Source organism: Pseudopipra pipra, chromosome 3 (assembly GCF_036250125.1).
Source record: "Pseudopipra pipra isolate bDixPip1 chromosome 3, bDixPip1.hap1, whole genome shotgun sequence".
Classification (NCBI taxonomy): Eukaryota; Metazoa; Chordata; class Aves; order Passeriformes; family Pipridae; genus Pseudopipra; species Pseudopipra pipra.
Window position 1 is genome coordinate 37,634,215 of NC_087551.1, and position 15,010 is coordinate 37,649,224.

At 36.2% G+C, this 15,010-nt stretch overlaps 1 protein-coding gene across 1 annotated transcript in view; it reads right to left on the reverse strand.

Moving 5' to 3' along the window:
- The window catches only part of WDR64 (WD repeat domain 64), a 63,170-nt gene that overhangs the window by 47,349 nt on the left and 811 nt on the right, over nt 1-15,010 (reverse strand). The window contains exons 2-6 of the mRNA XM_064648699.1: nt 8,892-9,036; nt 7,882-8,033; nt 7,073-7,200; nt 1,291-1,390; nt 700-803 (exon numbers count right to left, since the gene is read on the reverse strand). Of these exons, the coding sequence (XP_064504769.1) occupies nt 700-803; nt 1,291-1,390; nt 7,073-7,200; nt 7,882-8,032 (483 nt within the window). The 5' untranslated portion in view covers nt 8,033; nt 8,892-9,036. The remainder of the gene's footprint in view (nt 1-699; nt 804-1,290; nt 1,391-7,072; nt 7,201-7,881; nt 8,034-8,891; nt 9,037-15,010) is intronic.

The following is a 15,010-nucleotide window of genomic DNA, read 5'->3' on the forward strand; positions in this document are numbered from 1 at the left end:
GTTGCATTAAAATTGTGCAAGGATAAACCACCAATGAGCATAGATGTGTGATGTACCTCATAGAATCTACAAGTGCTAAATTACTTCTCAATAGTAATATAATCATCTGGGAGATTAATTCACGAATTCTACTTTAACAGCATCTTGAGCGTGAATTTCTACTTAAAATGGTACAGTTTTCTTTACAGTTTACTGATTAGGGGACTAACTGTGAATCAGCATCACTCAGACTGTCATCTCATGACTTTTAAGCTTTTAGATGTTGCAGTATTGGATAAATCTTATTTGCAAACTGATGAATGTTTATGTCCATTCTAGATAATTTCAGTAGCTGTAGAATACAGTTAATTCCCTGATTTCCACTCTATATCTAAAAGTTAATTCCAAGAGCATATTTTGTTTCAAGGGAACCTTTCCTAAAAAGAAATGCAGATTATTTTCTATTAAATGAATTTCTGCAAAGAATGTCTTTTATTAACCATCTCTACCTTATATCAACTTATGTGGACTGTTCAGTAGGTTTATAATTGAAAAGAACAATGTATATTTCTTACTGTACTTGAAAATATAGCAGAACTTAATTTTGATAAGAAAGATATCTAGCTTTTTTAGAGGTTAATTTGCATGCTACATGACAGTCCTCTCAGTTCCCATATGTAATGCCTAATGAAATAATAAAACAGTTTGAATCAGAATTACCTGGTTGTTAAAAATAGTTATCACTCCTTTCTGGGAGGCTGTTATTGTGAAATCCAGATGGGATACCTTCACTATACCCTTAATCACATCTTTTCTCTTGACAACTGTCGATGACAAAATATTTCACTTAATCTTACAGACGTGGGAAATCTAAAAAAATAGAACTATAATAGCAGGAACATTTTCTCTTCCTGAAATGAATTTTGATACCAAGTCCAAGGCAGTGATGCTTTATATCATAGATTATCCTATATTTGACTTAATTAAACTTATGTTGCATTTTGAAATATCATTAATGGATTATGGATGTGCTAGTTCTTCTTACATTATTTAAAAAAATACAGAAATACAGAGAGTAATTGCATAAATTACAGTCTGAGTCAGAAAAATTCAATATTTAGGAATATGAGAACTGGCAAAAGCAGCAGTGGAGTGTTCAGATGCAATGAGTTTCGTAAAAACCCATATATTTTGGAACACGTAAGTAGAATCTTGAACAAGCAAAGACAGCCATGTGAACTTATCACAAGAAAGTGTGCAACACATTGCATTAAAAAGAAATAGATTTTGATACAAGATGAAGTACGTCACCTGAATCAGTAATCTGCTTTTTTTCAGATACAAGGAAAACCATGCTTTCTTTTGACTGGGAAGGCAGGCCATCACTTTCTCCTGTGAAACAGCCAAAAATCTAAACAAAAAAAAAAAAAAAAGCAAACCAAGTAATTTATTGCAAAATTATTTCTGGAAGATATGCTTATATGTATGAAGTCAAGTAGTTATCTCACATTTTAATCTAATGTTCTTTGAGTAAGTTTCTTCGTGTTGTTTCCTTTAACCATTAGCTCTAAATATGGCTTTAGATTGCTGAGATCTGCTACTCAGGCACAATCTTTCTTCAGTGTTTGTAAAGAAGCAAGAATACATAGGACTTCTAGGAATACAACCCCTCTATTTGACAAAGCTGTTAGTACAGCTTTGCCTTGTAATGATTGTTTGTAAATAATAATCTTCAATTTTCTTTTTACAGTTCTACCTACTTGTGCTTCTTCAGCTAGGCCCTCAACTAGAAAAAAAAAAAACAAACAGCAAAAGGCAGACAAAACAGACTCCTCTGTATTTATAAACTGAGATATTCAAAGTAGCATAGTGGTTTAGCCTTCATAGAAGAAGAGCTTTTCCATAAAGTTATTTAAATTCTCATTTGCTGGAAAAAACTCCTGAATATAAAGTCCATTTTAAAAAATTCTTTCTTTGGCCATCTCCCTAAGTCTGACAATGTTCCATTTGTGCCGAACATGATGGAGATCCCTACACAGATATTCAGGTAGGAGCTCATTTCTGCTCTGTGAAATTTTCAGCTGAAATGCTCTCCAAACCTCAAGCTCTGTACCCAAAAATAGTTTAGTAATTTCCTTAGGAAATTAGTTCAGCCCCACTCAGCGGTACAGACTTTAAACTCTTTTCTCATATATGGACATTGTATATATTCACTATCTTTCATGAGTTCTGAAAGCAATGCCCCTTTGGATGCAAGACAAAACTTAGCACTTTATTCTAGTTCAATATTTTCCATGTTATACAATAGAATTTCCATTTTCCTTCTTCAAGAGATTCAGATGTACATCTTTCAAAAAGATATTCTCACACAACATTACTCTTCATCTTTCACTTCACAGGTCCCTCCTTACCATATACACGATTATTATCAGACATCACCAGTCAATATATTATGTATTACAGCCTCTTGCATTTCTCTTTCTAGTTTCTTGTACTATCACTGTGTCTTTCCATCCTGTATCCAAACATAGAGGCCAGTTGTCCTGTACTTCCATGGATCTTTTCTCTTATCCTTACTGAAAGGAGTGACATTTTGCTTTCTTAAGTGTATGTACCCATTTCCCAGGCAGAGGAGAACAGACCCATCAACTTTTTGGGGACTAAGGTTTGGGTGGGAGGACTTTTTCTTTAAGGATAGACCAGTATCAGGTCCCTCCTGAGTCCTGACAGGATGCCAAGTGCAGTGGTTGGGCTAGGCCAGCAGCTGCCCTAAAACCAGCAGCAGCGAAAGTTTTCAGTGCACACTGAGGTGTGTCCTGTCTTGCTTCCTGTAGACATGAGATGGTGCACATCTGATCTTTTGCTCCTTCCCAGCATGTGGAACACTGCCCAAAGAAAGGGCATCTTAGAAATCCTTTATAGCTGCATAAATGGCTTCTGCTCACTCCAACATGGAAACAGCCCATAATGTCTATCAGAGGTTGACAAAGAGCATAAAAGGTGAAGCAAAATGCAATTTAAACATCAGATGATTATCACTGAAAAAATACAGACGTCTAAGAGCCAGCTACATTTGGGAAAGAGATGCAGAATTTAGTTTCCCAAGGCATTGATAAATGATAGCTGTTAGACTGTCCAAGATAAGTCTTTTAAATTGTGAAGCCAGCAAATAAGTAAGGGTAGACCCTAATTTATCTAATGAGCAGATTTCAGATTACCTTTTTTTTTTTTAATAAAAAACTGTCCTTTGAGCATGGGTGTACTGTTGTGGAGACTACTGAAAACTTACAAAACCCTGAACATGAAGGTACTTGAAAGAGAGAAACATCAGTAAGTTAAAGAAATAGGAACACTCACACGAGATCATGATCTTTTAGGTCATGGAAATATATTTGGAAGATTTTTTTCAAGCTAAAGAGAGGCCAGATATGGAGAGGTAAATTTGGAAAAAAATAGATCTGTGAGAGTAGGAAGAGAGGAACAAAGGGTCAGGGACAGAGTTCTGAGAAAGGGGGGCAGGGAGAGAGAGAGAGAGACAGAGATGATAAAAGAGGAATATCAAAGGAACAACGTGAAGTGTATCCCTCTTACTTGACTTTCAAGACTGACAGTGTGCTCAGCAGTGCCAAAAGTAGAAGGAGAACTCAGAAGAACAGAGTTGAAATAACGTACTTTTAGAAAAAAATAATTAGGAAACTGGAGCACAGACAGCAGAAACCATGAGGGTTATTTAGGATGTTACAGAAACTAACTGTTATTAATGATAGATTCGAAAAATTAAGTGATATAAAGGAAGCTGAGGCAAGGTCAAGACTACTTACATTGTTCACAGGGGGCAATTAAAGGTATGTCCAAGCTGAAGTTTATAAATATGATTTGTCTAATATAACTTGTAGGTTGATGAACATTGAACAAATGCATCAGGTAAGGAAGGCCTTTCTGGCTCTCTCACTGTCTCTTTCAAACAACAGCTGGTCTAAACTAGGATAACTAGAATAGTTTCCAGTCTTAAAAGGCCAATAATCATTCCAAGAGTTTTCAATCATGTAACAGAGTGAATTTGCAGGTGGTCTGCTTTTGTGTCTCTTCGGGGTTTTTTTGGTTGTTTGGGTTCTTTTTGGTGGGGTGTTTGTTTTTGTTTGCTTTGTGGGTTTTGTTATTTTTTCTTTTTCAGAAAAAAAAGGCTTCACTTAAAAGGAATGAAAAGACTAAGGAGTATGAGAAAAGAAAGTGGGATTTAGGCTGGTCAAGTGTTATATAGAATCAACTGAAAAATAAAAAAAAGAAGAAGAGCTACAGATATGGATGGAAGAAAAAAAGGGTCTACAAGCACTTTTATCAGTAAGTAAATGTATACATCTTTGATTGTCAAGAGGTGCAAAAGAGATGAGGAGAATTTAGAGCTGTACTACAGCTACACTTATAAGTGTCTGGCATAGCTAGTCACTTAGAACACTGGGTTCATTCCTGACGTTAGTAACTCTACAGGATTATCTGAAGCATTTTGAAACTGTAGAGTCTGTCAGAGAAACAAAATTTAAAAAGACCACCACCACATAATATGTAGAATACAAATGGATCCCATTTTATTTTATTAGAACCCATTCAAATGACCCTAGAAGGATCTGTTTTGATCCAATAATTACAGATAGGATGTTATCACAATTACAAGAGATCAAAAGCTGATGCTGAAGTTACAGTTAATGTAAATTGGGCTTAGACAACAATCAAATGATCAATAAAGAATTATTCTGTTTCTGTGTAAGCTAACTCTGGAGAATTCCTGGAGTCAGCAGCTTTCTTAATGAAGTTTTCATCTTTCTCTCTACCAAGACTACCAAATCTGATCCTTTTTTTTTTCCTGAAAGGAGCTTAGATTTATGTTCTGTAATGTATAGACAGCTTGTAATACAGACCATTAGTATTCTCACTAAACAAAAAGAAAACAAAAACCAAAAAAAACTCACTGCAGTTTTTCAATGCAATATTACATTTCAAATTGTGCTGGATAAGGCTGTGTCAAGTTAAAGAAATAAATGCAACACTGAGTCTGATTCAAATAGTCTGATCTTTGTCTGTTTTATAACTGAATTAGCATTTCTGTCGTGGATGAATTTTCAGTTACTTTATGTTAAATATTTCTCCCCACAAGAGAAAATAAAGGAAAAAATAACACTTTAATCAGGATTCTTTTGAACAGAGAAATAACAAATATTTCTGTTTCATTCCCTATAGCATTCAATACAGTCTCACTGATATCCATCTTCTACATGAAACACATGCTCTGAGATGCTGAATATTGATTGTTTACCATGGTCTGCTTTTTTCAAGAAAGGTTATGCACAAGGAATTTTAAAAGACTGTCATCAGTCAGCTCACACTTGGTAAAATTTGAGGAATGCTCATAAAAAGGGTTCTGGGGAATTTTATCCCAGGCAATTCCCCCACAGATTTCATAAGGAAACTAATGGGGCTTTGCATCTTTTATTACACCCCTTATTGTGCTTGCTTGGTTAATTATGTAGCTCAGGTAACTAGTATGACTGCACGAGAAACTCAAGTAAGGTTTTGAAGTTAAAGATACTCCAGTAAACGAAAAGAGCTTCCTATAGTTCTCCTATAAATCAATGAGACTTAACATAATTTGCTACTGTTCTGCTCCCCTAAACGAAGGACTGTCAGTCCTTCAGACTGTCAGCTATTTTCCAGATTTGCCCCAGGCCCTCCCTGAAGGAAATCTTTAATGCCTGACATAAGCAAAGTCGATGAGTAATGTGACATTGTAAGTAAAAACAATGCTACGAGAGGTATTAACCAGAAATGTTCCCATACATAACCTTATTAAATAGAAAGGGCTGAACACAGTGTTTTTAAGTTGATATTAGGAAATTACTCGACAGCAATTGTTGATAACATGTAAAGAACAGGTGCTGAGTATCTTCAAAGTTCAAATACTACTGTGGTGTTCCAGAGTAACGTAAAATATAAATATGCTGATGAATTTATTGTTCACTCTACTTCACTTGCCAATACCTTGCTATAAGGCTTTAAGTTCAGTAAGTGCTTGCCACATATGAAATGCCACCTATGCTATCATAGGAAAGTCACTGCGTGCTGGAAGTTATGTCCCATCTGCACAATTCTGTCTTCAGGTCAGAAAAAAACAAACAAAATCTTGTAATATATGATGATGGATGCTTTTAATACAGATTGGCTCTAACAATCTAAGAATCAGTCATTTTTATAGAACAGTTGCTTGAAACACTATCCATGGGAAATATCTTAATAAAAGACACATTTCTAGAAGAAGTGTTCATTTCGCATAACATGCAAATACAAAAGAACACCATGTTTAAAAAAAAAGCAAGACAAAGCTCTTTTTCACAAATTTAAAAACTGGATATCCTTTTTAGGTGGATGCAGAAGTAACTTACAAATGGGTAGATTAAAATCCATGAAGCGATATTAAACATGGACTGCAGTTGCAACTCTGGCAGAGAAAATCCTTAAGCTATGTGCAGCCAGAAGCAAGGAGGGTAAACCAAATCTATTGTTGCATAGTTACCTCGTTCTTACATGCTTTTTAAAAAAATTTTCTATTTACCATCATTAGAGACAGAAAAAATGACTACATGGTTCTCACTCATCTACAGAATTAAATAATGCATACAAAATTCTCTGACTAAAAAACTCTCTATTAAAATGCAGCCATACCTCTAATGCTTCATATTTAAAGTGAAGGCTGGATTGATGCCTGTAAATAGGTGAAGGATAGGAAGTAAAGGTAAGAGAAAAAAGAGGAAAGAGAAGAGATGAAGCATTTCTGATGGTTTAGCTAAAGATAGACTTATCCTCAGAGCACAAATCACATACTGTAGTCATAAGGGATTTTTGCATTTTGCCAGGAAGCCTGAGGACAATGCATATCACAGAAGTATTTTAGAAGACTTGGACACACCCAGGCTCCGGGCAGCTAGGGTAAATAACAACATGAGTGTGCCTCTTTATGCCATGGAGCTCGTGAACAACAGACTCATGAACAACACATAATCAACAGGTTTTTTATATTTAATAAAATTTCAGAAATCCTTACCTCTAACCAGTCTGGCATGTCAAGGTTGTTGATAGTCTTCCTGAAAAAAGCCTGAATATTGTGGTCCTTAACTGCTGAACCAAAAAGTGCTCGTGTGGTTTTATAGAACTTATCATAGTCTATCTCATCTGTATGGGAGGAACAATATCCACAGTTTAAAACTGGCAAGCTACAGATTCCTTCCTTATCCACCCTACCTCTGGTTTTATTTCTCCTTTCAATATCAATAGCACGCAAGTTCTAGATCCTCACATTGTATTCACTAAAGCATTTGGGAAAAAAAAAAATCAGTCAATGTTTGGTCTTTTAAAAACTACCTAACTTGCAATGCATGATGGGAAAAAGATAAAAAAATAGGTAAAAACTTCTCACCTCTTCTTTCTTCCCTTACTTTCAAACCATGATTCCGATTTGTTTCTCTGAATGTGAATGGAGGGATAAAGTTTATCCTTTCATGCAGCAGTAGCCATTTGCATTGAGAAAAGCAAAACTTTGCCCCCATTATTTACATTTAGCAACTGGGTTTACATAATTCATCAGGTTTGTGCTTTTACAGAAACAACACATCATGCTATATGTTCTAACTCCACCAATTATATTTTGGGAGTGATCACCATGGCCTTATAATTTTGCCAGAAGTCCTAACAGGATTAGAAAAGCACTCTCATAGTGCAATCTACCTATGTCCTGTAAAAATCACACAATTACAGTTAGAACATTAATTTGAGATCTTTCTTACAGTTTTCTCTCTACAACACATTCTCTCCATATGAAAATTATACTTTTCCATCAGAAAGAATATGTCTTACCATCATCTTCAGTATATAAGCCTGATCTCTCCTTTGTCTTCTGGATTATCATTTTTTCAACTAGTTTCTGGAACTGCTCCAATGCATTCTTGAAATCCAGTGATTTAAGAGCAGAGCAACCCTCCTTAACACGGTCCTTCTTTTCAGACATCCTTTATTAACAAGGGACAAGGTAAGAGGGAGAGCTCTTCTTACAGCCATGTCCAAGCCTTGCTTTATTCCTTAAATCTTAAACTCCCACATGACTTCATACGACATGAAGCTCTATGACAGGTATACCAAGCATTACCTAATAAACGTAACTAGATAATAATGGTTTAGCATCTCAAGCTGGAAAATGCTGTAGCAAACTGTTGATGTCACAACCCCCCATTACATCACAAAATCCTACTTGCTGAGTGGTCCTTAGTCACAAACCAGGATCACTAAATAACCCAGCATGTGAGATTATTTCATGCTATCTCATGTGAAAGAAGAGACCTTGAGATCTTCTACTTCCATGTCCTTTATGTTACAGACCATTTATGTTACAGATATTTATCACAATATTGAGCCCCAAAATTTTGCTCTAAAGTATAACTCGTGGTAAGGTGTCAAGTTTTAATCTTCAGACACAAAAAGATGGTGAATCCATCATGTTTGTTCCACAGGTTAATTGCTCACACTGTTAAAATTTATGACTTTGTGTGGCTTCATCTTCCTTCCATTCAGCAGTTCTTGGAATATTTTCACTAATTCAGAGTAATAGTTGGTATTGTCTCGTAGTAGGGGCCTTTGTACCTGGACTACTACTCTATTTTTTTTCTGCTGTTAATTAAAGCAAACTGAACTCTCTGCATCCTACTGCAGCACTTTCCTTCAGATGTCAATATAATATTTGTGATTCTTTTCCACATTTTCATCTTTACAATATCTTTAAAAATGCTGATGCCATGTTGCTGTGCTATACCATAAAATGCAAATTGGTACTCTGGTCAAATAATGAATTTCAGTCTATTTGTTAAACTCACTTTTCTGTAGACCACCTTGATCACTTTCTGTATATTGGTCTTTAGCTGTTGATTTCCCAATCCACTTTTCTATTACTTCACCCAAAGCTGATTGGCCAAGGCTTTCTTGAATTGCTGAGCACAGAGCCTTTGCTTTGTGGAGATTCTGTAGTTGACAGGAAAGGAGAAATTATATTTTATACTTTTTGTGGCAATCTAAAGGATTGATATCACTCAGGCATATTTTGAGAATATCCAAGTCATTTTCCAAATAAAACCAAAACAAAACAGATGAAGGCCATAGACTTCACACACACTTGGAAAATCAGCTGAGCAACATTTTTGAAACATATAGGGAAGACAACTAATTGGTATTAAGCAAAGTTACTAAAAATAATGCATGTAAATATCTCTTCATGAAATAGCAGAAAAGGAAAAAGTGGTGTGTCATGATATGCTACCTAACACAAGTAATCCACTTCTTGAAGTTCTATGATATCCACTGGGAAGAGCACAAAAGCTTCTGGATACTCCTGCTCAACTGCAACAGGCGTGGTTTTGACTAGAATAAAGAAAATAGTTTGGCAGAGAAAAGCAGCAACTATTCCTAGAAAAGGAAGAGATAGTTTGAGGATACATTTTTGCTAATTCCAACAGCAATTCTCCAAGAAAACATCTCCCTTGTTTATCAAGGTACCCAGTGGTGGGTCAGGGACTGTATCTTGGTCAGACTTGTGGTATATTTGATATATTGCTTCCAGATGAATCCTTGTTATGCAGTGCTTCCTGTTGATCCATTTTTCCAGTCTGTGTCACCTAAGCTTGTATGACACCAGGCTATATTCTCATTTCCCACTTAATAACAGTGGTTTAAGGTTCATAAAAGGTGTTAGCATACATCCTCAGAATGGGAAGATTAAGAACAGAAAGCTATGTTTTTGTTCTCTTGCAACAACTCATAAGGAAGCTTCATGTTACATAACATAATGACAACACACAGAAACCCCAAATGGGGAACCATTGCTTTCAGTACCAGCTAATTTTGTTGTCTTCAATGTTTAAACTCAAAAAGATGTACAATAAAATTTTAAAATAAGATGTGATGACCGAGTGGACTGAAATACGAAAGCAGAGAAGATAGAAATTGTATTAGATGATAAGCAGGAAAATTCAAGATTAAATTAATGAGTAATTGCATTAGTAAGTCTACAGCAGCATTAACTGAATGAAAAGCATTTCCTTTCCTATCTCCTGTACTGATAGTGTGGAAAGCACTGGATATGGATTATAGTAGAATTGCTTATTATTCAGAAGTTGGCTCTCCCAACTCTCCTCTTCTTACCACATAATCATAGTAGTCTCAATTATTGGATATTATCAGACCTGTACAAATTAATTATATGCATGTTTGTACGGGTGCAAAGAACAGCTACAGCAAGTTCATCGCAGGAATGGCAGTTCATTTGGAAAATCAATAATTTTCAATCTTTACCTCAGGAACTATCTTAAGTCTATGAAATTCCATGCAAGTTTTAAAATTGTGACGATGGAATTATGAGAGCTCATAATAAATAACCCAGAACTACTCCAGAACACAAACAGCAAAAGGTGATAGGTCTTCTTTCTTGCCTGTACCAGGCTGCCAGTCACTCTTCCTGGTAGTCTCATGCAAAGGCAAACTGTCCCCAAGTAAAATGATGGTTCAGAATAGCCCAAAGAAAACACAGTAGATCTAAAATGGCCTTAGTTGCACTTAAAGAGACTCTGGCACACATGAGACTTTGTTTCTGACTCTGATTTTGGTCCAGATAAAGTCCAGCCATTTAACAGGGAAAAAAAAAAGGAAAATGAGTCCCTGAAGCTGTTTTCTTTTGGTATTTTTAATTCCTTTGAGCTAAGTTACCTATCCTTTACCATTTCTTCCTTATAGATATGCCCTTAAACTTGTCTGTGTTTGCAGTTGAAGCAGGATAGAGCTGCTTAAGACTGGCATAACACTCTGACCAGTATGGGGTTGGGCAAGTAATTAATTTTAGCATTGTTAAAATTGAATTTCTTCCATGAAACAGGTTTCAAGGGGTGCTATCATGTGCACATTTACATTAGCTCACTCTTTTATTCTACTGGCTTCATTTTTCACTTTGCTCTTTATATTATCACCCCACAAGTAGTATTGGACTCTGCTATAAAGTGCATTGCTCTTCTGTAACAACAGCTGAAATGACCAAGCGATAATTTTAAAAACCGTATTTCCTAGCACTATTTATTGGTTTGTATGTTGGACTCTGGAAAATGATAACAGTGCGTTCGTAATCACTTTCACTTCGCTTTGTCTCACTAACAAGAAGCTGCACCATAAGTATGAACTCTTATGCAAGGCTATTCCTTGAAAAAACCTCGTGTATATTGCAACTGAATTTCACAGGTTATTGTTGCAAAACCTGGTGTTACTGGTCTTCTACTGGTCTTACAGTGCTAGTGTTTATGGTTCAAGCTGCCCTATGAGCTGTGTCTATGCAGCCAAGGGAGGTACGATGTCAGCAGGTACAAATATGTATCAGCACTTATTTTAATTTACTTAGCAAGAAACAAGTGCCACAGAGGCATCAATATGGATCTGCCACCTGAGCATGTACCACAGTCCCACACAGGTTTGTAGAGCCAAGATGTTCATCTCACCGAACTTAGACATATAAAAGTTAATTATTTAAGTCACCTTATGTGCCAGCCAATAATAATAAACACTTTTGGAGAATGATTAATCTTATTGGTCTTAGGTGCTTAATTTTCAAATACATCATTTAGGTGAGATGAATCACACCTGCAGCTAGTGCAGCTATTTGTACACATATCAGGTATACTAGAGCTCACATATCATGGAACAGCCTGCAGCCAACTTCCAGCTGCAGTACAGATGTTCTGACAGCATGTCATCACCTCCCAGGATTGTCCGCTTGGGTCCACACTCTGCTGCCCAACTTGGGCTTGCTTCAGTGAACCATGTCTGAGCCAAGCACTTTTCTCAGTCCAGAGAAAAGTGCAACTTTTCCATTTAACCTGCTATGATTTAAAGTTCACATCCTAATAAGGACTAGATGATGTAACTAGGATTACAAGTTCTGCAAGATAAAGCCCTAGTTCTAAACTGTTGCCATTATGCTTGTGCATTTTTTTTACTTACATATTGCATTATTAACAGGCCTAGATCTATGTAAAAGCTTTGTTTTAATGCCAAGTGGTTCAGAACAGATGAAAGATTTCTTCTGTCTGCAAACTCTCCCTTGCTCTATAGATATGCACTGTGGTTATACAGTGAATAATCACTTGGCTTTCATCACTTGGCTTTTAAGGCTAAAGAATACCAAAAAAAACATGTAAGAAAAGAAATGCCAGAAGAATATTGTAAAAATGCCAATTAAAAAACTGAAGCCAGGTAGCCAGAGTTTTTAGGATGGTTTTTTTTGTTTTGTTTTCAGAGGCATGTGGTTTGGCTGTATACGATTCCCATTGAAATAGTAAGTTTTACAAAGTCCAAAACAGGCGGCAAACCCCCAGCATTATCTGGTTCCTAAAATAAATGTATTTAGTATGGACAAAAGCTTGACTTTTCTGCTCACTCTCTGCTTGTCAGGAAAGATAGGAAAGAGCCTGTGACTTGAAAGGCACGCTAACAGAAGATACAGATTCGAGAAAAGGAATGAAAGCAATATATAAGTCAATGAACAAATATGAAATGAAATAGGTCTCTTGAATGCCTTAAAAAACTCACTGCAAAAGCCCTGATATTTTTGATGGTGCAGTTACACCTGGGAGTCATGGTTTGTGGTTTGTATTTCTACACAAGCTTAGAGAGTAGCAGTAACTTTGACACTTTATTTAGTCTGCTAGAGATTCTTCAGCTCTAACATGTGAGTGACACTCGATGCTCTGATGTGCTGAAACATTTCAAATTACTAAACACAGCAAAAGCAGGGAAGTCCCAGACATCTGCAAGCTCTCCAGTTTTGGATTATTACTTCCAAGCTGGCTTTTAAGGTTTGTTTTACACATATATAAGCATATGTTGGCCAGATGAAAATTTACAGCCAATGCATTTTTTCATTCCATGTAAATTGTGCATAACAGATAATATGTTAAAAGTACTGTTGCAGAAGTGACCTAGAAAGTCCTTGGGAGTTTCAGAGGTAGTTTTTATAGTACAGGACTGGGGACCTTGTATTCCTGCTTCTTGTACTTTTTTACTTCCGTGAACTCAGATACATATATATTTAGTATTTTGAGCTGACACACTTCCAGTAAGCCACACACACACACGCTTTCGGAAATGCAAATATTGCATTGTGGTTTATCCTTTTATGCAACTGTAAAGTAAAGGTAAAATCCTTTTTGCAGCATTTCCATTAATATTCATGCATGTTTGATGAGCAGGGTCTGGTCCAAATACAAAATAGTGCAAACATGAAGCATTGCAAAGCAGATGTCTGGGTTTTTTTAAGTGTTTCTGCTTTTTACTTGCATGACAAGCTAGAAAAGAATTAATTAGATTATTAAAACCATCGGTGCAATGGTTCTAGACTGGTTAGGTAAAACAGATGCTGGACTAGAACTAGGGGTCAGGGTTCTGTTTCCAGCTTTGCCTTTCACCTGATGATACAATAACAAAGCATTTCTTTTTGTTGTGCCTCATATGAGTAGTAACACTTCATGGAAGACAAATGGAACTCATTTCTCATGAAATATATGAAAGCTTATGAAGTATTTAAGACCACTTGAATAACATTAGCAATAGCATTAGTACTACTGACTAAATTACATTTCTCCCCTGCTCTTCTTACCACCTTTTCTTTCCTTTCATTTTGCAGGGATAAAAAGATAGACAATTTAAGATTTTCCTTTAAAGGCAGGAGACAGAGATGTCTTCTTCTCAATGAGGTGTAGCATTAGTTTGGTCCAGCCACGTCATTGGTAGACTTTCAGCATGCAGTGACTAGTCCTAAACAAACTGCTGACTGGGTATTTTTGAAGAGTCTGATATGCACAGGTAATCTCTTTTATGGACGAGGAAAGACAAAATTATGCCTTCCCTAAAACCAACGTTCAAGCACTGTATTATGGGAAATTTTGGAAGCTCATGTGTTCTATAAATATAGCTTTTATGAGGAAAAAAAATATAATTGATTTAAGAAAGGCAACTCCTGCTGCCTTTGTAATGAGAAAACCCCCAAAGACCAGTTATAAAGAAACAGACTGAACTAGCTTTTCAAAGTAGATTTCAATTACTGATTAAATCATATTTAAGGGATTAAAAAAGATAGATTGTAAATAAAGTTAACATTGATGAGAACAGTTACTTCAATCACTATTTTATTTTTCTGACCTATCACTTTCTTTATTCCTAACCCTTGTATTACAGCATAATTTTTCATATAAAATTGCCATGACAAACATATAATTTGTATATAGATATGTGTTTTAAAAGACATCAAACCTACCTCAGCTACCCATGCTTTCAGTCTCAGTCCACAAGGAATCACATGCTCAGTCTAGACCATTTAATAAGAGCATATAAGAGAGGAAAAAAAAACCCAAATGGGTATTTTTTTCCCAGACAAATTTTCATGAAAATTCTGCTACATTCATAGACGATATATTCAACGATTTTTTTTTTCCTCAGCTAAACTAAGAATAGGGCTAAACCGAAAGTTTTATTTGGACCTTTGTGAAGACTGTTACACATCAGTACATATGTTGGTCAGCCAGTAAAGCAAACAACAGAGAGCTCTTCCTCCGAGGAAGAGTGATGCTTGGTCTGGCAAGGCGTTTTAGGCATAAAGCCCTGGTAAGCAAAAATAATTGTGATACATTCAGGGATGGGCTGGGTTTAGAGACAGCAAGGCAACCCTACCACAGGACAACACCTTGACCAACACCCACTAGAGCTGTACACACTCAGCTTGGGCTTTCCTGTACTATTTTCACACAAGACACAGTGGGGACAAGGGTATAAAAACAGGTGACTTCGTGGTGCAAACTATGGTATCTTACTTGCCCCACAGCTGACAAAAAAGTGTTCACTTGCACCCCAAGTTTGCCAGGGCCGTGATGCTGCTGGTCACTTCATAAGCTTGCAACTCTTAGAG